Source organism: Solanum tuberosum, unplaced genomic scaffold, assembly GCF_000226075.1.
Source record: "Solanum tuberosum cultivar DM 1-3 516 R44 unplaced genomic scaffold, SolTub_3.0 scf00066, whole genome shotgun sequence".
NCBI classification, from domain to species: domain Eukaryota; kingdom Viridiplantae; phylum Streptophyta; class Magnoliopsida; order Solanales; family Solanaceae; genus Solanum; species Solanum tuberosum.
The window spans coordinates 1623622-1646905 of NW_006238989.1; the positions used below are offsets into that span (position 1 = coordinate 1623622).

The 23284-nt window shown below is 36.8% G+C and overlaps 1 protein-coding gene across 1 annotated transcript in view; it reads right to left on the bottom strand.

Annotated features, from left to right (window-relative positions):
• Positions 1–4106: 4106 nt before the first annotated feature.
• The window catches only part of LOC102604376 (protease 2), a 36192-nt gene continuing 17014 nt past the window's right edge, over positions 4107–23284 (bottom strand). The window contains exons 6-11 of the mRNA XM_006345249.2: positions 12359–12517; positions 11301–11666; positions 10890–10955; positions 10710–10758; positions 9058–9181; positions 4107–4361 (exon numbers count right to left, since the gene is read on the bottom strand). Of these exons, the coding sequence (XP_006345311.1) occupies positions 4280–4361; positions 9058–9181; positions 10710–10758; positions 10890–10955; positions 11301–11666; positions 12359–12517 (846 nt within the window). The 3' untranslated portion in view covers positions 4107–4279. The remainder of the gene's footprint in view (positions 4362–9057; positions 9182–10709; positions 10759–10889; positions 10956–11300; positions 11667–12358; positions 12518–23284) is intronic.

Here is a 23284-nt window from a genome sequence, read left to right on the forward strand (position 1 = left end):
CATTAGCTAACAAGTTTAGTGTATTAATTGCATCTGTTAACACTCAAATAGGCAACCCTCAGGGTCTACATTCTCCATGATCATTGTAATTTGGAATATTAGAGGACTTAACCAGTCCTCTAAGTAGAAGGATTTGAAGCTCTTTATGGCAAAGCAAAAGGTAGATGTGTTAGGAGTTTTAGAGACAAGAGTAAAAGAGAATAAGGCACACAATATCCTAAAGAAGTTAGGTGTCGAGCGATCAAATTATTGTAACTACCTTATGGTTTCAAATGGAAGGATTTGGATTTAATGGAAAAGTTCATATACATTACATCCTCTTGAGACAAGAACAATTCATTCACTGCAAAACTAGACCATGCCAAAATTAGTCCCCCTTTCGGATTCGAGAAAGGGGTAAAGTGAGCAAGTCACAAGCCCAAAACTGGACCATGGGACCCTCCACAGAGCCCTAGATGGGCCATGAAGGGGACCACGATCCGTTATGGTGCTCGTGACAAGAAGGCAGAACATGCCCAAAAAGGTTCCCCCTCCCACGGACCTTTAGACAGCCCGTGAGGATTACGAGTTGTACAAGTGGTCGTGAAGGGGTCAAGTCAGTATGGATTCTCCCCTAGCCACTGGTCAAGGGCCATGGGCGTCAAAACGGCCGGTGAAGCCCCACACGGACCATGAAGTCATTCGTGAAAGGTTTTTATCAGACTTAGAGTTGAGGGTCAACTTCAAACGATCATAACTTTTAGCACAAAATGAATTAGGTTTCCCATGACCTATCAAATTAAAGATCTTTGAGTCCTCTTTCGAACGTCATCGAGTTTTCCTAGTTCCAAGCTCAGAGTAAAAAGTTATGTCCAAAATAGGAAAGCCCTGCCAGGCAAGATTTCTTCACGACTCGTTTGACAGGCCGTGGTGCTGATGACAACCCATTTTTGGCTTCTAGTGACCCAACTCGGTAGTTTTAAGTCAAGGGTTGTAGGGTCTTTTCCTAACTCTTTTAACTAAATACTATGTCGTTTTTCCTTCTACCCAAAGCCCTATATAATGATTTTAAACCCCCCATATCATCCAAACTTTATTCATTCTCTTAAATTCTCAAAAGTTGATCAAGCTCCTCCTCTCAAATATTTCTCTCTCTAGAAGTTGAAGAAGAAAGCTAGAGTTTCAAAAGATGTAAATGTACCTTTGTTTGATACCACGTTTTCAAAATATTCCTTGGAAGAACATTATCATGCACCCAACTATACATCCTAGCTACAAATTCTTTTGATAGTTAGCAGCCTGGAAAAGATTAGCAACAGTGAAGAGATTACAAAATTTTGGTGTCCAAGCCCCTTTGAAGTGTGTTTTCCACCATGCTCCTCTTGAAACCTTTGTGCACCTGTTTTTTGGTTGTCCTTTACAAGGAGATTGTGGGGTCGATTTCTTACTTGGCTAGGAATACACAAACTGAAATGCAGAACAACCCTGAGCAATGTTATGGCTAAAAGCAAGCGACGCAATGCAGTTATAGCTTCATATGGTTTTGGCATGTTGGTGGCCGTTATTTGGAGGGAAAGAAATCAACTAAGGTTTCAATGAGACAAGTTTCAAGATGATAATATATGCCGATAAATAGCTTGCTTTCATATCAAAGGTAGAGAAGTAGCTAAATGAAAGCTTCCTTTGCAAAACTTGATTGGAGTGCCATGAATCGCATACTGTAGCTTCAACTCTCTTTGAGTCTGTAAAGTTAAGCAGTAATAATGACTTCTTTCTTTTATTATAAGTGTAGTACAATAGCTTGTTTATCTAGTGGAGGATATTTAATACTTAGCTCACAGCTTGCAGGTTAAAATGGTTGAGAAATATGTGATCAACATCTATTTGATTGTTGTATTTCTTATTTTTTGGTATGAAATGAATGAAAGCTGTTTTACCAAAAAATAAAAATTATCATGCCAAAGTGACAAATTTTGATATAAGTAAAAAATAAGATAATGAATGGCATTAATTGAGAGAATAAAAATAATCTTAAAGCATCCAACCTTTTTTCATGCACTTGACCTAGGAAAAAATTTAACCAACAAAAAGTGTGAGACTCGCCCATCCATTAATTACAACTTTAGCCAAAGTATTTAAAATAACACTACAAGACTTTCTTTCATCCATTATTTTTATTTCTTTTAACATGGGTATAAAATGAGAAACATAATACCGATACTGGGGGAAAAAATGGAAGAGAATGGCTTTGTTAATTCTTTCTTGCGTGTTTATAAAAGTATGAGGAACATCCCTTTTATATGGTATGAAATCATCAAATGTTACATCTCTTTAGGAGGGTATTGATAAGATATGTTAGACATCATACATGTATATCAAGAGGGCACATCCACTTCAACTAATGAATTCATAACATCTCCGTTTAATCCCCTCCCACCCAATTTATATATATATATATAGGGTATTGATAAGATATGTTAGACATCATACATGTATATCAAGAGGACACATCCACTTCAACTAATGAATTCATAACATCTCCGTTTAATCCCCTCCCACCCAATTTATATATATATATATAGGGTATTGATAAGATATGTTAGACATCATACATGTATATCAAGAGGACACATCCACTTCAACTAATGAATTCATAACATCTCCGTTTAATCCCCTCCCACCCAATTTATATATATATATATAGGGTATTGATAAGATATGTTAGACATCATACATGTATATCAAGAGGGCACATCCACTTCAACTAATGAATTCATAACATCTCCGTTTAATCCCCTCCCACCCAATTTATATATATATATATAGGGTATTGATAAGATATGTTAGACATCATACATGTATATCAAGAGGGCACATCCACTTCAACTAATGAATTCATAACATCTCCGTTTAATCCCCTCCCACCCAATTTATATATATATATATAGGGTATTGATAAGATATGTTAGACATCATACATGTATATCAAGAGGACACATCCACTTCAACTAATGAATTCATAACATCTCCGTTTAATCCCCTCCCACCCAATTTATATATATATATATAGGGTATTGATAAGATATGTTAGACATCATACATGTATATCAAGAGGACACATCCACTTCAACTAATGAATTCATAACATCTCCGTTTAATCCCCTCCCACCCAATTTATATATATATATATAGGGTATTGATAAGATATGTTAGACATCATACATGTATATCAAGAGGACACATCCACTTCAACTAATGAATTCATAACATCTCCGTTTAATCCCCTCCCACCCAATTTATATATATATATATAGGGTATTGATAAGATATGTTAGACATCATACATGTATATCAAGAGGACACATCCACTTCAACTAATGAATTCATAACATCTCCGTTTAATCCCCTCCCACCCAATTTATATATATATATATAGGGTATTGATAAGATATGTTAGACATCATACATGTATATCAAGAGGACACATCCACTTCAACTAATGAATTCATAACATCTCCGTTTAATCCCCTCCCACCCAATTTATATATATATATATAGGGTATTGATAAGATATGTTAGACATCATACATGTATATCAAGAGGACACATCCACTTCAACTAATGAATTCATAACATCTCCGTTTAATCCCCTCCCACCCAATTTATATATATATATATAGGGTATTGATAAGATATGTTAGACATCATACATGTATATCAAGAGGACACATCCACTTCAACTAATGAATTCATAACATCTCCGTTTAATCCCCTCCCACCCAATTTATATATATATATATAGGGTATTGATAAGATATGTTAGACATCATACATGTAATATATATATATATATATATATATATATATATATATATATCATATTACACTCATGTTTCTTTCTTAACAAGTAACACCTACATTAGGGAAAACTACCTTTCTCAATTTCGAATAAGACAGTTTGATGGTTTAGAGCATAAGTAGAGCAAGATGACATTACATGCATTTAATTTCTAAACCCATTCTGGACATCAATCACATCCAACAAACAAAACAAGGCATTGGCAACAATAACTACTTCTCCACAAAATTAGACGTAAAAAGAAAAGACAAACTAATGCGGACAGCCATCAGATTTGGAACCAAAACTGATCAATAAAAGAGTGTTAAGGATCGTCGACAAAATAGTAGAAGCCAATCAAAGTCAATAAAATGAGTACAAAAATCAGATTTTGAACTAAAAATAAGACAATAGTTCATGTTAAGAATTGTTGAAAAAAAGGAATACATCAACATGATTTCATCATTGTTGATCAGAGCCTAGCATGTTGAGAGCTTTGAGTATGAAAGTGTAGGTGAAGGCATCCTCCTGGAGCTTCTCGAATCTGCATCAGACACGCAAGGTTAAAACTATGAGAAGATTAGATATGCAATTTTCTCTTCATTCCTTCTTTCTATTTTTTTTTTTTCAAAAAAAAAATCTTTCATCAAAAATCGCAACAGGGGAAAGGAACTCTACAGATTTTAGTTTGAAAGTGGAATTGATTACATGAAGAAACACATCCGATGACCCTGAACTATATTGTACCATGGATCTCACAATAAAATCCAAAAGTTGGAAATTCTTGTAGTTCTGTACGTACCTTAAACACAGTGAGCTTGATTGAAAACTTGAGCAAATGGATACATGAACGACATGAAAAAGCTATTTATTAACACTTCGTTCACTTTCTATATTCTCTATTTTCCATCAGACCATTCACAAAGTCCTACTGCAAAAACAATCCTTTTTCACGTAGGATTCTATATACTATTCCTATTTTTACTCCTATTCTAAGTATGATTGTATATACTATTCTTGTTCCTATTCCTATGTAGGAATTGTATATATTATTCTTGTTCCTATTCATATTCTAAGTAGCATGGTATATATTATTTTTGTACCTATTCCTATTCTAATAGATACCGCGATTAAAAAAATGAACTTTGGTGTAGCTCTCAAAAGGTAGCTCATAAGGCAAGGAACTGAGGATTGTCCAAGACCAATAAGGAAACCCAATTTCAAATTCTCAACCGCTGTGAGATCTAACACCCCTACCGTGCATGCTCAGGACTGAACATCTGTGGTGTGTACCTCAGCACTCATACCAAGATTGGGTAAACCATGAAATTGGTATGAACCTCAGCATTCATACCAAGATAAGAACTTAATGATACCAATTTCTTATCACGGTAGCAGTGCTTGGTTGAACAAAACAAGAATATGCCCCTCTATTTATCTGTGCATCTTTCTCCTATATGAATGAGTAGAAAGTAAAGGTCATATCTATTAAGTTCCGACTCTATTGTCCATAAAAAAAAATCCCAACAGAACAAACTAGTCATACATCACGATTTTTTCTGCATCAAAAGACTCCGCTTTTGTTAGTAAAATTGACACAAACACCTTCTAAGGTTTTTCTGAGATAATGAGGAAAAAACAATTATGTTATTATTCAAACTAATAGTTCTCTCGCACTATAAAGTGTCAGATCCTCTCTTCCCATTTCCTTATTTCTTCTATGTTCTTCCAGCAGCAGGCGAGTACTTGGAAAACCAACTTTTTCACTCTCAGGCCAACCACTCACATATATCAGTCTCACCACCAGCTATTCTGATGCACACATTAATTTCTGGTCCAAGAACTCTAGAAATCTGGTAAGTTTCTATATCTTTTCCAGTAAGGTGGCGATTAGATTATTTTCTTGATCCTTGATTACATTTTATTACCAATCATTCATTAACTTAATTGTCTTGAAACTCATCCAAAATGTCAAGGAGATTATTCTTCATAGCGGGAACTAAGTCTTTGGATATCAATGAGTCGGCTTCATCCAAGGAAAATTGGTATGACTAGATAGGGAGGATTGTACAACTTTTCCTTCGTATCCAAGATGGTCAGAAGAAGGATCAGGTGCAAAGGCATCACCTCCCATGGTCAACAAGATTCATGTAGAAAACAAACTACTTTAGAGAATGGAGTCTCTCCAAAACTGTTAGGTCCAAATACTCAAAGGCGTTCATCAAGAAATACCAACGGGTTCAGATTTGCTTAGATGGGTTCACAATAAATGAAAATTTTCATGAGAGGTTACTATGTATTAAACGAATGATTTAGGTTCCTCTTTGAACTTCCCTTAAGAGAAGAGGCCCTAAGAATCAAAATAAGTAATTACGATGGCAGAACATGGAGCTAAAAATTGACTGGTGTCAGCGGCAGCAGGGTGCATTTCTGAAAGAGCTCAACCAGATCGTGTTTGGGTTTAGATTACTGGGTTTGCTGCTCCACCTGTGGTCGCGGAACACTTTCAGAGAAGTTGGGGAGAGATGCAGAGCTGGCTAAAGACAGGAGAAGACCAGTCTAAAAACCATTTGTGGTGGGATAGGGTTCGCGTTAAAGGGCACCTAGACAAGATCTAACCTCTGTTGTAGTAGATGCAGGAGATTTCAAGTTCAAAATCTCTATCCGGATGGAAACCACCATGACTCGCAGCCGGAAAGACTCAGATTTGTGAAAAGAGGGCTTGTCGATGATATTCCAACTGGTTACAAGTCATCTATGGGGATGCTAAGCCAACTATCATGGAAAAGCTTGAAAGACTTGCAAGCTAGAAAAGGCAATACCTCTCAATGGATGGAAGATTGACTCACATCACATTGGACAGCAAACTCACATACCTAATGTTATTATTCCCTATTCTCAGCAAGGTATTGAGTATTGACGAAAGTGGACCAAATCAGGAGGAGGTTCTTATGGGATGGCAACAACAGTCAATACAAGTACAGTCTGGTGAAATGGGACAAAGTAGACTACCAAAATAGAATGAAGGAACAGGAGTAAAATTGGCAGCACACAAGAAAGTCTACTTATGAAATGGTTGTGGAGATGCAACAATGACAATGGGACCCAATGGAAACTAGTTATAATTACCAAGGATAGGGAAGAAAGCCATTGCACCCAAGAATATCAAGTACACCAAATGGCACTGCTCACTAGAAATATATCAACAAACAATGAAGTAATTCAGAGCACACGGAATATTGTTTTCAGAAGGAATTGACAATATTGGGAGCTCAACAGCTGATAGAATTGCGAAGTAGAGGCAAAATGAAATGGGGCAGCAATGCGAAAGGTACCTTATCAGTAAAACTATGCAATAAATTACAGCATTTTACCAGCAGATATATGGAAAATTGGCCCTGGAAAACTAATCTTTCCAGTAAAACTGGCATGTTTTACACATTAGCCTCATTAAATGTCTGTCTCACACAAGATAACATCAGAAGAAGAGGAATGGTTCTGTGCAGCAGGTGTTACATGTGAAATGAAGAAACAGAAGGCATTTGCACTTATTTCTCCACTGCACAATTGCAAGAACATTTGGAACATGTTTTTGAATCAGTTTGGTCTGCCATGGGTTATAGCAAGCAAAATAATGGAAGCATTTATGCGATTGGGGTAAATAGGAAGCCAAAGACTCCAGAAAGATTTGATAGATGATTTATCTGACCATCTTTTGGTGTCTATGGAAGGAGAGAAAACCTGATATGCTTTGGAGGAATCTCAACGTCTTCATCTGTCCTAAAGTCTAGATGTCTAGTGAAGCTTTTTTGTTGGTATACACAGAAAATTGTGGATAATGCAGAATACTTTTTGGATTTGGTAGGCTCACTGTATTATGGTTAGGGATGGCAAAGAACATTAAAGAACACCAATTTATTGCCTGAATTGTACTCTGATGAGATCTACAGGATGCATATCCACAAAATTTCATTACTTCATTATAATTATAAATAGAGCACGAAAGCATTATCTAAGGAGGAATCCAAGTTCTTAGATAGCAAAAGGCCCTATTTTGTCTTTCTTATTTTCTTTAACCTTTTAAGTCAAATGCAAAAAAAAAAAAAATCCCCTTCCGTCCTACCGTATGAAGAGCACATTTCATTGAAGTTGCTTTACTCCCACCAGTGTGAAGCAAGGAACCCTCACCCTATATTTCATTGCTTAATGGGCGAATAAATGGCTTTTAATAGCACTGGATGATCTTTACTCCAGAAAGCAGAAATTATACTTCAGATCCAAAAAACATCTCAGAATTTGGTTAGAGCTTTCATAGGATTGGTAAGATTTTCTAAACAAGAGATTTTTGCTTGAGACCCAAAGTGATCTCCTGGTTTTCTGATGTTCTGTTATCATATAGGCATCGGAAACTCTAAACTAAGTAACCAAAAAACCTGGAGGGGAGAGGACTATTTACGGTGGCATGGGCACAGCAAAGCTATATATGAGGTGTAGGAGGGATACAAGCTGACAAACCAAACTGGTTCTCAGAATACTAAATGGCCTTGGAAGCACATCTAGAAAGCCAAAGTGCCTCACAAAGTGGCATGTTTCACTTGGCTTCTAGCTAATGAGGCTGTTTTGACTCTTAACAATGTGCAAAGAGGAGAATCTCTTTATGCAATAGATGTTCTTGATGTGGAAAGGATGCAGAGACAGTGAGGCATCTATTCCTACACTGTAAAATCACTGACCAACTGTGGCAGATTTTCTTCAATCTCAGAGGCATCTCTTGGATAATACCTTGTAAGATTGATGAGACTCTTTTCAGTTGGGAGGAAGCTGGTTTTGGAGCAAGAAAACAAAGACAGATGGAGGATTATCCTTGCCTGCATCTGGTGGACTGACTATAAGGAGAGAAAGGATGACAGATGTTTTAAGAACGGGAGTAGCAATAATCAGGATATTAAACTTAAATGTATTTTGTTGTTCTGCTTTTGGTGTACAAATATTTACTCTAATGAGACTGCGGCAATTCTGGATGTTTTAGGGTCCATCTAGAGTTAGGTTTAGCTCCTGGGAAGAGTTCTACTTCCTTTAAATGTAAATATCGTTTTTCCAGTACTACCTAAGTACTGATATAAATACAAATGTTACAGTTCCCAAAAAAAAACGAAAAAGATGCAAGTTCCACTGGAAGGAAAATCCTGTCATTTCTTATCCAAATGATTTAGGTCATAAAGCTAGTTATAAAATCATACCTTCCAGATTTTGAAAAATGTCCTGCACCCATTTCACATTTGAACAAGAGTAAATTATCATTCGTCTTCATATCTCTCAACTTGGCCACAAACTTCGCTGGCTCAGAGTACATAACACGTGGATCTGTCACAATTTAAGACCTCATATTAAATCAAAAGTAGAAATATCTAAACAAGTGACAGGAGATTACTCCTTTATTTCATGGTTGTTTCACCAAGTTTATGTTACGACAGATATAAACCATTATATCAGTCTGAACTGATTTTGTCCATATTCATAAGCAATTATCCTTAGTTGCTACAAAAGATAAGTACATACTTATGGACTACAGAAAATTACGCTGGATCACAAAGATGAGATCATATTAATTAAATGAACTCGAATCTTATGACTGTCTTTTTGATAAGATACAAATATCTTATTTTGCATTTATCCTGTTCTGAATCTAAAAACTCTACAGGAAAAGCAATCATTTGCTACTAGATTATAAAAACGAAATAATACAAATTAGCTAAGTATCAGAATTAACGCTTTGATGACCTGAAATGTTGACAGTGTTCTAAGTATATGATTTTATCGGAAGTTGACATTTGCTGAGAAACTCTTAATCTTTTTCTCCTGTGGATTGACAGTACTAGCAAAGCATATTAAAGTATAGTAGCATTAAATGAGAAGAAACTGAAAAGAAGTCATCCCAAGATGTATCTCTGAATAAAATTACTGGTTTTCTAATTTAGTTAGAAGTGTCCATAGTTCATCACCAGAGAGATGAGGAGTCAAACAAATAAGCCATCATTTGTTTAAGTAATTAACTCCAGAAGTCAGACAGTTTAAACTGCCAGCTTTAAAGGCGATCAATTTCTGAAGCATAAAAAAATTACTGCTGTGCATCATTGCAAGAAAATTGGCTTTGGCTTATGATCTAACTATATCCAATAAGCTTCATTTGGAACCTTTTTTTCAAAACTCGGTAACTTGTCCTATAAGACAAATTATGGTTCTTTAGAACTAGGAATTCTTCACATCTCATTTTTTATCCCTGGACTGACATACTAGTCTCCAAACAAAGACTCCTAATGCTATTAAATCTAAGTGTACCAACAACGAACCAACCTTGATCCCAATTAGTTGGCCTTTTACCTATATGGATACTTTGCTTTCGCGTATTCCATTCTTCGCTGAGTTCCTCATGGATTCTAACCAAGAAACTGTAAGCAACTTCAGTCCATGCCATCTTACGCGTATTCATTGCATTTAAATACTTTTACTCACCAGTGTCACACATGGAAGAACAGACTGATGCGTTTAGAGGTCTACATAGGACATAAAAAACCATCTCACACAACCTTCTATAATTTTATACCCGGAATGTACTACATACACCTTCCGTGTGGATATATTGAGCCTCTAAATTCTATACTACTCATATTTGATAGATATGTTGGGCCTTAGAGTCCCAAGACAGTCACTTCCATGTAACATTACTAGTTTCACAACTGTTAATGGAGCCAACTCCCTCCAGAATTCAAAAGCAAGTTTGAGGAAATGAACATTACCAAGGCCCTTTACCACCCTCCCCAAACACTTTTTTCCTTTCCTATCATATATCTTCAAAACTGGAAACTGCTGCACCAGCTTCCATTTCACTTACCATTCAAGCCAGCTGTAACAAGAATGTCTGGATAATTCTGTGCTTTGACCTGTAAGAGGAAAAGGAAAAAAGAAAAACGCAAAGGCATGTTGAGTTGTTAACATAAGTGTACTTTCCTGATTGTGTTGCTCAATGCACAAACCTTAAGTAGTTTTTTTGGGAGACGGATATATTACTTACATTATCAACAGGGGAATATGACTTCATGTAGGAATAGAATTCTTCCTGACGTGGATCACCCCATTCCTGTAGCAAATGAATAGATTAAACATCAATCACAAACTTCAAAATATTCATCTTCCAAGTCTCACAATCTGGTTCTCACAACTCCTCAAATACACCTTATGCACATTTAGATCCACGTTACAAAAAATTTACTACTACAGTTACAGTTTATCCACTGGAAATCTGAGGCATAAATTCCAATGCCATTACCACAAAAATTCACTCTCAGATACATTGTTGTAATGATATCCTCGTATTGATCATCTAAGTGATTTCAAATGGAGAATCCACACCAATGAATGTCATGCCACTTAATATTTCTCATTAAAGTAAGACATACGCGGATTTAAATTAAAGAGATCTAACCTCCCACTCTGAAGTTGTTAAAGGAATAGTTGGATCAAGCATTGTAGTTACAACATCTACAAAAGGAACCCCAGCAACAGCGGCTTTGAACAAATTAGGACACATGTTAACAACAGCACCGATCAGCAATCCACCTGCACTTCTTCCATTGATACAAAGCTTTTCCTTGGAACAGTACTTCTTGTCTATTAAATATTCTGCACAAGCAATGAAATCTGTGAAAGTATTTTTCTTTTTCAACAGTTTCCCATTTTCATACCACTGCCTCCCCATTTCACCACCTCCACGAATGTGAGCAATAGCGTAAATGAAACCCCTGTCTAACAGAGAAAAGTGTGACGCCTTGAAAGTGGGATCAATACATATCTGTTAGGAATATGACATTTGCAGTGTCAGCAAAGAATGATCAAGCTAAAAGTATTGAACAACATATTAATGGCTGTGACCTTGCACAAAATATAAATCTCAGGAATTCCACAATTGATAGACTGAAGAATTCACATCAATACAATTAGAAAGCAATCAGTTGTTGATGAATTTTCATTTGTACCGAGGACAACGTGTACGCTTTTCTTGTACCCTCCTTTAAAAAGAAAAAAACAAAAGGATTCGTCTGATAGTGTATATCAAAGACTATCAAATTAAAACCATACGTGAATACCCATTGGCTACACAATCAATTCATTCTTTTAAAAAATGGCATTTTAACTCCTGAACTCAGGTGACATATACATTGTATTATCAGATCATTTCATGTAACTTTGCATTTTTTACCCGCAGTATTTTTCTACAAAGAGTAAACTTCACAAACTTTTGTTCCATTTACACAAATGGTCATCAGTACAAAAAAAAAAAGACATGTCACAACTTCTCCATCTAAGATCTGTGAGATTCTGTAAAACACAGTGTTCAGAAACCATCAGATACGACCACACTGCACTTAGCTTAACCACAACAAAGAGATATTGACCGTCTTCCTTCAGATAAACAAGAAAAGGAAGGACAAATACAGAGTAGTACTCCACATTTAGTTACTCAATAATTAGCAAGTAAATCACCTCGTAGGATCCATAACCATAAAGAAGCAATGGATCTGAACTATCAAGTTTTACAAGATTTTTTTGATAGATTATTGATATAGGTATCTGTGTGCCATCTGAAGCAGTAGCCCATTGCCTCTCAGTTACATAATTTGATGCATCAAAGCCTCCCAGTACCTAAATAAGATAATGAAACAAACCATTACAACTAATAACCAAAGTTCAAAAACTATTAATTGCTGATCAAAGAACGTGAAAATGTTCCAAAAACACCAAGAACCAAAAGAGTTATATAAGACTGCTATATTCATATTTCTAGTATGATACTTCAAAGGGATGGCCAATGCTATATTCATAATTCTAGTACGATACTATAAAGGGATGGCCAAAATGTTCTTTCTTTGAGATGAGCGAAAAAATCTGAACACCAGAAGCATGTAATCAGTGTGCACTGACTGCTTATCTCATCAGTAAAATTCTTCGAATAGGAATAGGAATCCTAGTTGGAAAATTAGTCTAATGTAGTGTCTATAAATAGGGTCTTTATGTAACAATTTGATATACAATTCAATAATATTATCTTCTATATTTCTCACATGGTATCAGAGCATTGGTGAGAAACTTCAAGTCACCGTGTCAAATTCTAGCGACGGTTAGGGCTGAGTTGTGTCATCTTTCATTCTGAAGGTGTTGTGCAAAAATCAACACCATCACGAGGCTCGGGAAGCTCAGGAGACCAAACCCCAGCCAGTACTACCGGAAAAAAAAAACTCACGTGCCGTTCGAAGGTGGAAGTTTTCCGGCGAGATCTAGATCACACACCAGCACATGAGGGCCGCTCTGGTCTCTTTTTTTTTTAGCTGTTTTTTTCTGTTGGGGTCGTCCAGTATTTCCGATCAAACCCATCCAGTTTTCTCCAGAACCGATCGCTGGAAATAGGGTTCCGGCAATTTCCAGGCAGTTTCCGGCAAGTTCCCGGTGAAAACAGAATTTCCAAGCAGTTTCCAGGCACTGTAGGCTGATTCCAGCAGTTTCCAGCAAGTTTCTTACTATTTTCACGTCAAATTTTGAAAAATATCTTTTGGTTGTGATGTTCTTGGCTCCAAAAATACGGGGATTGGAAGTACAAGATCTATAATCACTTCAGCACCATTAATGGAAAGTACAAACTATTTAGCTTGGGCTTCCACAGTTGAGTTGTGGTGCAAGGGTCAAGGCGTTCAAGATCACTTAACAAACAATGCTTGTGTGTTAGATGAAAAGACAATTCAGTGATGAGGATGCAAAAGTCAAAGCACAATGGGAGAAAGTGGATGCTCAATTATGTAGTCTCCTTTGGCGCTCTTTTGATTCAAAGTTGATGCCCTTGTTTCGTCCATTCCAGACATGTTATTCAGTTTGGGAAAAAGCATGAGCTTTATACACTAGTGACATATCTCGGTTCTATGATGTGATATCTCGGATGACAACTTAAAGAAACAAGAATCCGACATGTCTACTTACTTGGGATAGGTACAAGAAGTCATGGAGGAATTTGAAACTTTGATGTCAATCACTACAAACGTGGAAAAGCAACAAGAGCATAGGCAAACATTATTTCTAGTTCTTACACTTTCTAGACTTCCTACTGACCCTAATCTGTGTGTGACCAGATTCTAGCCAATCCAACGGTTCCTACAATTGATGAATTATTCCATCGCCTACTTCATCTTGTGCGCCTCCTAGTCACAAAGTAGTTTCATCACTCACTGTTAACTCCTCTATTCTTGCATCTCAAACCATAGAAAAATGAACATATCCATCTATGGACAATCAGCAAGGAGGAGGACCTTTAGGAAACCTCTATCCAAGTGTAGCTATCGTCATAAAATTGGACACACTCGTGACATATGTTATACTTTGCACGGTCCACCACCTAGCTATGATCCTATTGCTCTAAAGGAATATAATGAGTTCCTTCAGAATCGTGCAAGTAAGTAGACATCTCCACAAGTACCATTTATTGCTCAGCCTGATTGACCATCCAATGATGCTCATATTGCTCAGACATAATATGATGAGTTCCGCTCGGGAGGTTGTGCTCGACCGAAAGGGTAAGGGCAAGAATACTTGGTTGGACGTAGTTTAGGATCGATGTAATTGAGACAACTAAGTAGAGGATGGGAAGATGTGAGGCCGGCCAAAGGTGGTTCTATATAGCTCTTACGCTTTTACAACTCGTACTATTTTATTTGAAAGTGAAATCGTTTTTTTTTTGGCATCATCCGGGATTATCAGTCCCGGTTGGAAAGTCTTCCAACTTTCCAATTAGGATTTTCCGAGCACACAAATTGATTTTATTTGAATAATAAGGGTAATTTGGTTGTTTGGTTAATTCTAAGGATGTCGAATGGAGCACTAACAAGGGTTGTGTTCGAAGGTCAATTGTGTTGTAGCTGTTAAAGGCTACTTCACTATTGGTCAAGAACTAATATCTTGTTATAATCTCTAGTTCTATCCCGATATCGGTTATCCTTCCCAGAAGCTTCGGCTAATATGGAAAAGATAATCTTTAAAGGAATAGAACCCCTGGTTGGAACCCAGGCCCCCCCCAGACCGATTCGTTTGGTCCGACAGGGAGAGTGGAAAATATGATGAGTTCCTTCAGTATCGAGCAAGTAAAGAAACACCTCCGCAAGTAGCTTCGGTTGCTCAACCTAATGTTTCTGTTGCGGGTATTTCTTTTGCTTGTGTTTCATAGTCTAGTACTCTTGGATCATGGGTAATGAACTCAGGTGCTTCTGATCATATTCCAGGTAACAAATCACTTTTGACTAATATTGTTTATTCACAATCTCTTCCTCCTATTAATTTAGCTAATGGGATCCAAACAAAACCAAAAGGGGTTGGAAAAGCCAAACACCTATCTTCTATCACTCTAGACTCTGTTCTTTATGTCCTTGGTTCTCCTTTTGAATCAGGCATCTGTTAGTCGTTTGACACGTGCCCTACATTGTGGTATAAAATTTCTTGATGAGTTTTTTCTCATGCAGGACTATAGTACAGGACAGATGATTGGCATAGGACATGAATCACAAGGCCTCTACTATCTTACCTCTTCAAATTCCTTCCCAGCATGCTCCATTATAGATCCTTTAGACCTAATCCACTAACGTTTGGGACATCCGAGTTTATCCAAGCTACAAAAGATGGTGCCTAGTTAGTCTAGTTTATCCACATTAGATTGTGAGTCGTGTCAACTTGGGAAACACACTCGTGCTACATTTTCACGTAGTATTGAGGGTCGTTCAGAGTCTATTTTTTCATTAATTCAATCTTATACTTGGGGTGCTAGTAGAGTCGATTCAACCTTAGAATTTTGTTATTTTGTTAGTTTCACTTAATGATTATTCAAGATGCACTTGGGTTTTCTTAATGAAAGATCGTTCCAAGGAATTTTCTATATTCAAAAGTTTCTTTGTTGTAATACAAAATCAGTTCCGTGTTTCTTCTACTCATACTTTTCATAGTGATAATGACTTAGAATACATATCCTCTCAATTTTAGGAGTTCGTGACTCACCAAGGCATTATTCACCAGACTACTTATCCATACTCCCCTCAAAATTGGTTCAGATGGTCAGGTTGATCGGCTTAAGGCTCACCTTGTTGCTAAAGGGTATACTCAGATATTTAGGCTAGATTATAGTGACACTTCCGCTCCCGTGGCTAAAATAGCATATGTCCGTCTTTTCTATCTATGGTTGTCGTTTGTCATTGGCCTCTTCATCAGTTGGACATTAAGAATGCTTTTCTGCATGGTGATCTTGAGGAAGAAATCTATATGGAGCAACCACCTGGTTTTGATGCTCAGGGGGAGTCTAGTATGTCGATTGCGCAAGTCACTCTCTGGTCTGAATCAGTCTCCTCGAGGACAAGGAGACATACCACTAGGGTATTTAATGATACTTAAAGATGTCCTTCATGTCCCAAAATTTTCTGCAAATCTCATTTCAGTCCAGGAACTCACCAAAGATTCCAAATGCCAAGTAACTACCTTTCCTTCATATTGCTTATTTCAGGAACAGAACACGAAGGAGATGATTGGGCGTGCTAGTGAGAAAGGTGGTCTTTATTGTCTAGATTTCCACAATAGTGAAGATACAGCTAAGAATTCCCTATCTAGTTCATTCTTGTTTGAATCTATTATGTCTAATAAAGAGAAAGTATGGTTTATCATCGTCAGTTAGGTCAGCCCTCCTTTAATGTAATCAAAATGATGTTTCTATCTTTGTTCAAAGATTTGATTGTTGAGTCTTTCCATTGTGATGATTGTAAAATTGCAAAACACAAATGTGTTTTCTTTCGAATTAGCCACAAAAGATGTCAAACTCCATTTTCTCTTTATTCATAGTGATATTTGGGGGCCTCTCCCATTCCTAACACCTAATGCTAGATGGTTTGTGTCATTCATGATGATTGTACAAGAGTAATGTGGTTTGCTAGAGCAAATATCAAATGCGAGTCAAATTCTTCCTACCTTTTTTTTTTTTTAAGAAGGTAACTTGTATTATGAACAAAGGAATACTCAGAAAAGTATTCCAGTAATACTTACAACAAAATTACAGATGGAGAGGTGTCCCTACTAAGCTTCCTAAATAATCTAAAATACTAGGAATATCCTCTTCTTCTCGAGGATATTCGTGTTTACACCAAAAAAAGAAAAGGACTAGACAGTTCATCTTCAGTTTCTGCAGAGAGCAGCTCTTGTTTTCGAAATATCTTTGGTTCCTTTCCATCCATATAGTCCACCAAATGCAGGCTGGGACAATCTTCCATCTCTCCCTGTGTCCCGACTGATTCCCATCTCCATTCCAGCAAGCTAGAGCCTCTTTGATGCTCCTTGGCATAGTCCAGCTTATGCCTCTTAAATTAATGAAAATCTGCCATAACTTCACAGTCTCTCTACAATGTAGAAAGAGATGATTTATTGTCTCAATCTCACATTCACAAAAAGAGCACCTAGAGCAAAATTGACGTCCTCTTTTCATAAGGTTGTCCTGGGTGAGTGTGGCCTATTTGGCTAGTAGCCAAGTGAAACATGCAACCTTGAAGGGTACCTTGACTTTCCAGATCTTTGTGATGTCTTGTAAGTTGAACCAACTGAAAATCTGCCTTGCTTGTCTAGTAGCCAAAATAGATTGTCCTCATTGGGAGTAAAATCTTTGTATTGCTCCAGAGTATCGAGTAGTTCAGCCACACTGTTGATTTCCCAGTCGTTCAAGTGTCTCCTAAACCTGAGATCCCACCCTTGATTGTCTCTCATTTCTCTAATTGTGGATACCTTTTGAAGACTCAGGTTGAACAAGTCAGGATACTTGTTCTTCAAAATTTCTTGTCCAGCCCACACATCTTCCCAAAATAGTGTTTTTCCCCATTTCCCACCTTGATTTTACAATTGTTTGCAAACTTGATCCACTGACTTTTGATAGACCTCCATACTCCAGTCCCATACGGTTGTGTGGGTATGTAGGTAGTCCATTAGTTCTCCATTCCAAACCTAGCCTTGATTGTCTCCTTTCCTTCCACAGTGCTTGTTCCTGTGATGCAAATCTCCATAGCCATTTCATTAGAAGGCTTCGATTCTGCAGTTTTAGGTTCGTTATCCCCAGACCCCTACTTTTTTGCTTTGAATGACTTCATCCCACTTTACAAGATGATATTTGTGCTCATTAGGATCACAGTTCCCTTGCCACAAAAAAAAATTCCTGATAGCATCCGTTCTGTCAATCATATTTGCAGGCATTGGGAAAACTGACATCATGTATGTAGGCATGGCATCCAACACACTGTTGATGAGAGTAACTCTTCCACCTAGAGACAAAAATTTGCTTCTTCTCACATTTCTCCAGAACATTGTTCCATATGCCTTTTGACTTGCTCTTATCCCCAAGGGCATGCCAAGGTACACTGTGGGAAGTTCTCCTATCTTTCCCCCCAGGATATTTGTTAACGCATATATGTTAGGCACCTTAGTAACGGGGTAAATGAAACTTTTCCCCAAGTTGATGTGTAATCCTGAGATGGCTTCGAACAATATCAAGATGATTCTTAAATACTTTAGTTGGCATCTCTCTGCATCACAAAAAATCAGGGTGTCATCAGCATATTGCAAGTGTGATATGGCCAAGCCCTGTCTATCATTCATGTTGGCATTGAAACCTCTTATCCATCCTTTCATTTGGGCTGTTCTGAGCATGTCATTTAGTCCTTCCATTGCCAGAATAAAGAGAAAAGGGGATAGGGGGTCCCCTTGTCTCGATCCTCTCTGAGATGAGAAGAATCCAGAAGGAGATCCATTTATCAGAATGGAAAACTTCACAGTCATGATGCAGAATTTCATCCATTTTATCCATTTTCCACCAAAACCCATATTCTCCAAAGTCTTCCAGAGGAATCCCCAGTGAAGGTGTGCGTAAGCTTTTTCAATATCTAACTTACAAAGGATCCCTGGGACCGTGCTGATCTCTGCAGAATTTCATCCATTTTTCACCAAAACCCATATTCTCCAAAGTCTTCCAAAGGAATCCCCAGTGATCGGAGGCTTTTTCAATATCTAACTTACAAAGGATCCCTGGGACCTTGCTGATCTTTCTGACATCCACACACTCATTTGCAATCAAAATTGCATCCATAATCTGCCTGCCTTTTATAATGGCCAATTGCTGAGCATCCACCAGCTTGGAGACTACTTTCTTGAGCCTTTCGGTCAGAATTTTTTATAGGATGTTGTAAATGCTTCCTATAAGGCTTATGGGTCTGAAGTCCTTCAACTCCTTTGCCCCAATCTTTTTTGGTATCAGTGCTATGAAGGTCGCATTGAAACTTTTTTCAAAAAAACTCTGTGCATGAAAGTTTTGTACTGCTGCAACTGCTTCTTTGTTGACCACATCCCAACAAGCTATGAAAAATGCCATGGTGTAACCGTCAGGACCTGGTGCTTTGTCCCTAGCACATGCCATAACACAATCCCTTATTTCCTTTTCACTGAACTGTTCTTCTAGCATGATGTTATCCATCTCATTCACCATAGTACCAGATCTGGCACTGAATTGGGGTCTCCAGCTTTCTGTTTCAGCGTATCAGTTCTGATAAAACTTAATGATTTCTTCTTTGATCACTGTTGGTTCCCCTGTGCATTCTCCATTGACAGACAACTTGTCAATGTTATTGTACCTCTTGTGACAGTTTGCAGTTCTGTGGAAGAACTTAGTGTTCTTGTCCCCCTCTTTTAGCAACAATGCCTTGGACCTTTGTCTCCAAGCGATTTCTTCCCTCTTTGCATTTTCTTCAAATTCAACTGTGATAACTGCTCTCAAATAAATCTCATCATCTGTCAATTGCCTTTGGTCTTGAATCCCATCTAATTCAGCCAATTGATTTAGAATGCTTTGTTTTTGCAGTCCCAAATTTCCTTGTCTTGTTTTACTCCACTCTTTGAGTTTTATCTTTCAAGTATCTTAGTTTACTTGCTAAGATAAAGTCTGGCCTTCCCCTAACATTGAATGAGTCCTACCAATTCTTCACCATCTCTTTGAAGTTTCCCAAGAATCTTCTCTCTCCTACTTCTTAGGAGGGTAGATCACCCTTTTTTCCGGTAAATTCTTCAGCCGGAAACTTCATTTGTCATCTTCAGACCAAGCTATCACCTTCTGTGTTAGTTTCAACCTTCTTTCTTTCTCTTTTCTCAGATTTTACTTGACATTACTAGATTTGTTTCACAAAAAGGTATCAAAACAGAATTGGAGGAAGTAGTCTAATTGTTGCACATCTTAGTAACAGAATGCCATCAAGAATTCTGAACTTTAAGGAATCGTTTGTTACAAAGATTAATAACGCAGGGATTAGTAATGCAGGATTTATTTTTATCAAGTGTTTGGTTCATTGCTTCTCACTTATTATTCTTGTGTTTGGATTAAAACTCTATAAAATGCTTCTTTCCAACTATACTCTTAATTATTATGCAATTTTCTATTTTATGGAATTGGGTCAAGGTAGATAACTACCCGACAATATTATTTTTTATGACCTTCTAACTAGCTAGGAGAAGAACAATCTTGTCACACGTTTGCTATTTTCTCACTTGAATTATTTGAGGGTAAATCATTGTCATCTTAATAAATTGATGACTCACAAAACATCAATTTTCAATTAAAAAAAGATAGACCATCTATTTTAAAAATCGAAAAGACGGTAAACAATAGTAAAATTGAATAAGCCATCTACATTTACACATAAAAATTGCAAGTTGTAATTATAATGTGTATGCAATTTTATAAATTGTTCAAAAAAAATTAAAATTAAAATAAAAATATATATATATATATATATTCAATTAAGATCACATGGTGACATATTTGCCTTTTCAATTAGTAAATGTTAAACAACTCACATTTCAAATATTTTATTGATTTGTATTGGATTTATTTAACAACAGACAACTCTCTCTAAATAATAAAATTTATAAGCTAATTAATTTAAATAAATTTACTAGTACAAATATAAAACATAAAATCAAGAAACAAATAAAATGATTAAAAGAATTTGATGGGTATTTTTTTCTTTACGTAGATTAATCTCATGGTATTAAATCCTATGTATTACTAATACCACCAAATGAAAGGGATTAGTTATACATCCAATAATACCATGTAGGGTGTATAGATTAATTATACATAGGCCCAAATCCAACCAAACATAGTACTAAATAATATCATACATAATACATGGAATATTTCTCCTAATACTCCCTACCAAACAACCCCTAAAAGTCCACTTGATATTCATCGGAATTTCTTTTCAAATTTTGAAATTTCCAATAAATTAGTTCCTAGAATCTTCGGAAGTGTTGCCTATGTTCATATCCATTCTCAAAATAGAGGCAAATTAGACCCACATTCTTTTAAGTGTGTTCTCATAGGATATTCTCCTACTCAAAAAGGTTACAAGTGTTATCAACCATCATCAAAGAAGCATGGTGAATGCTTCTCAAATCAGTCTTTCTCAACATGCTTATTTTTCAAGCATATAGTAAGTATAGCCCCAACTTTTGCTAACATAATCATTGGCGAGACGGGCGACTATAAGAGTTATAACCACTCGCGCTTTGGAAGCTTGTTTGATTCTCTATCAAAATCATAGAAGCTCTGATACCATGTGAGAAATATAAGAAAAAATATTATCGAATTGTGTATCTTCTATATTACATTGGGACTCTCTTTACAAACACTATATTACAATCCTTTGCCAAGGAGGATTATATATACTATTCATATTCCAAGTAGGATTTTATATAATATTCTTATTTCAAGTATTATTCAATATACTATTCTTGTTCTTATTCCTATTCTAACACTTACATTCACATTTGCATGTCCACAGCGCTTATTTAGCATGTGTTAAGCCCTAGACACCCAACATTCTCTCTCGTACACTCCTCCATCTCAGTTATCCTATTTTAATCTATGTGTGGCATGGTCATCTGCCAGGCTATTCTCCAAGAAAACTAAGCAATGATGTCAAAGTTATTGGCATTTCATTCCGTCTGGCCTTACTTTAGTTTCATTCTTTGAATAAGGATTAAACTTGTTGTGCGCACGTTCTTTTTTTAAAAAAAATGCAACGGGTAGTGTTGTAATCCTTAGCATTAAGGACATGCTAGAGGCCTTCAAAAAGGAGAAACTAGTAATACACAAAAATACTTATAGTGATCCTAATAAATCTACAAGTTGTTTGTATCATCTTCAAAACATCAATCATTCCTCTCTCTCTAGACAATCCACCAAATGCAGTGTGAAATTATTCTCCACCACTTCTTCTGGTTCTCATTACCTCCTCTTCTGATCCAACAGCTTACCAAAACTGCAGTATGTTCAGGCATGGTCCACTTTGCATCTGTGAGACTCTGAAATCGCTCATATATGTGCTTTGAATTCGTACTGAGGGAATAAGTGATTGTTGGTCTCTTCTGCTTCTCTGCATAGAGGCACCAGGAGTCTATAGTTACTCCCTTTCTCTCCAAAACATCATGTGTCAAACAAGCCCTCATAGCCATCAACCATGTAAAACATTTTACTTTAGCTGGTGCTAGGTTTTTCCCGATGTTTTCCATGGTTTTTGATGGTCTCCAATCTGCTCACTGTTCTCCTTTTTATAGGCCTTGTTTACGGTAAATACCCCATCTTTGCTATGTTTCCATCTCGAAGTGTCAGATTTAGGGGGTGATGCCTTTGAATTCATTAATCATTTTTGGCAAATTAGCAAATCTTTCCACCTCCCAATCACTCAAAGCCTCCTAAACTGAGACTCCCGCCCTGAGTTGTCAAACACTCATTCACAATGGCTTCAGGGTTATTGCACAAAATGAATAGATCCAGCTTCAGTGGAACTTGATCATTCCAAGCATCTTTCCAAAATTTAGTTCTTCCATCTCCCACTTTCACAGACATGTTCACGTCTAACTTACGCCACAAATCTCTGATAGTTCTCTAAACCCCAACTTCATGGTATTAGAGCTCATATTGGTGCACCAAGGACTGGACTCACTAAATTTGTCGTGCACATAATTTTGTCCTACTCCACTCAAAATTCTAGTTATCAACAAGAATGTTTATATAAAGATCCATGTACTTTTGTTTCACTAGCTAAGACCAAAATCTCATTGTTTAATTGTGTAAATATGGATTTTGAGCCTAACTCAACCCAAAAGCTAGTTAGCTCATGAGGGGAGGATTGTCCAAGTCCATATAAGGAGACCAATTTCCCAACCCTTTTTTGATGTTGGGACTTCAACAACTTGTAATCGCCTTCCCTAATGCATATTTAATGACATTTCTACATTTGCTTTACTTCTCAAGCACCCACCGAAGAACTTTCGTCAATACTAGAACATATATTCTCTTGGTCA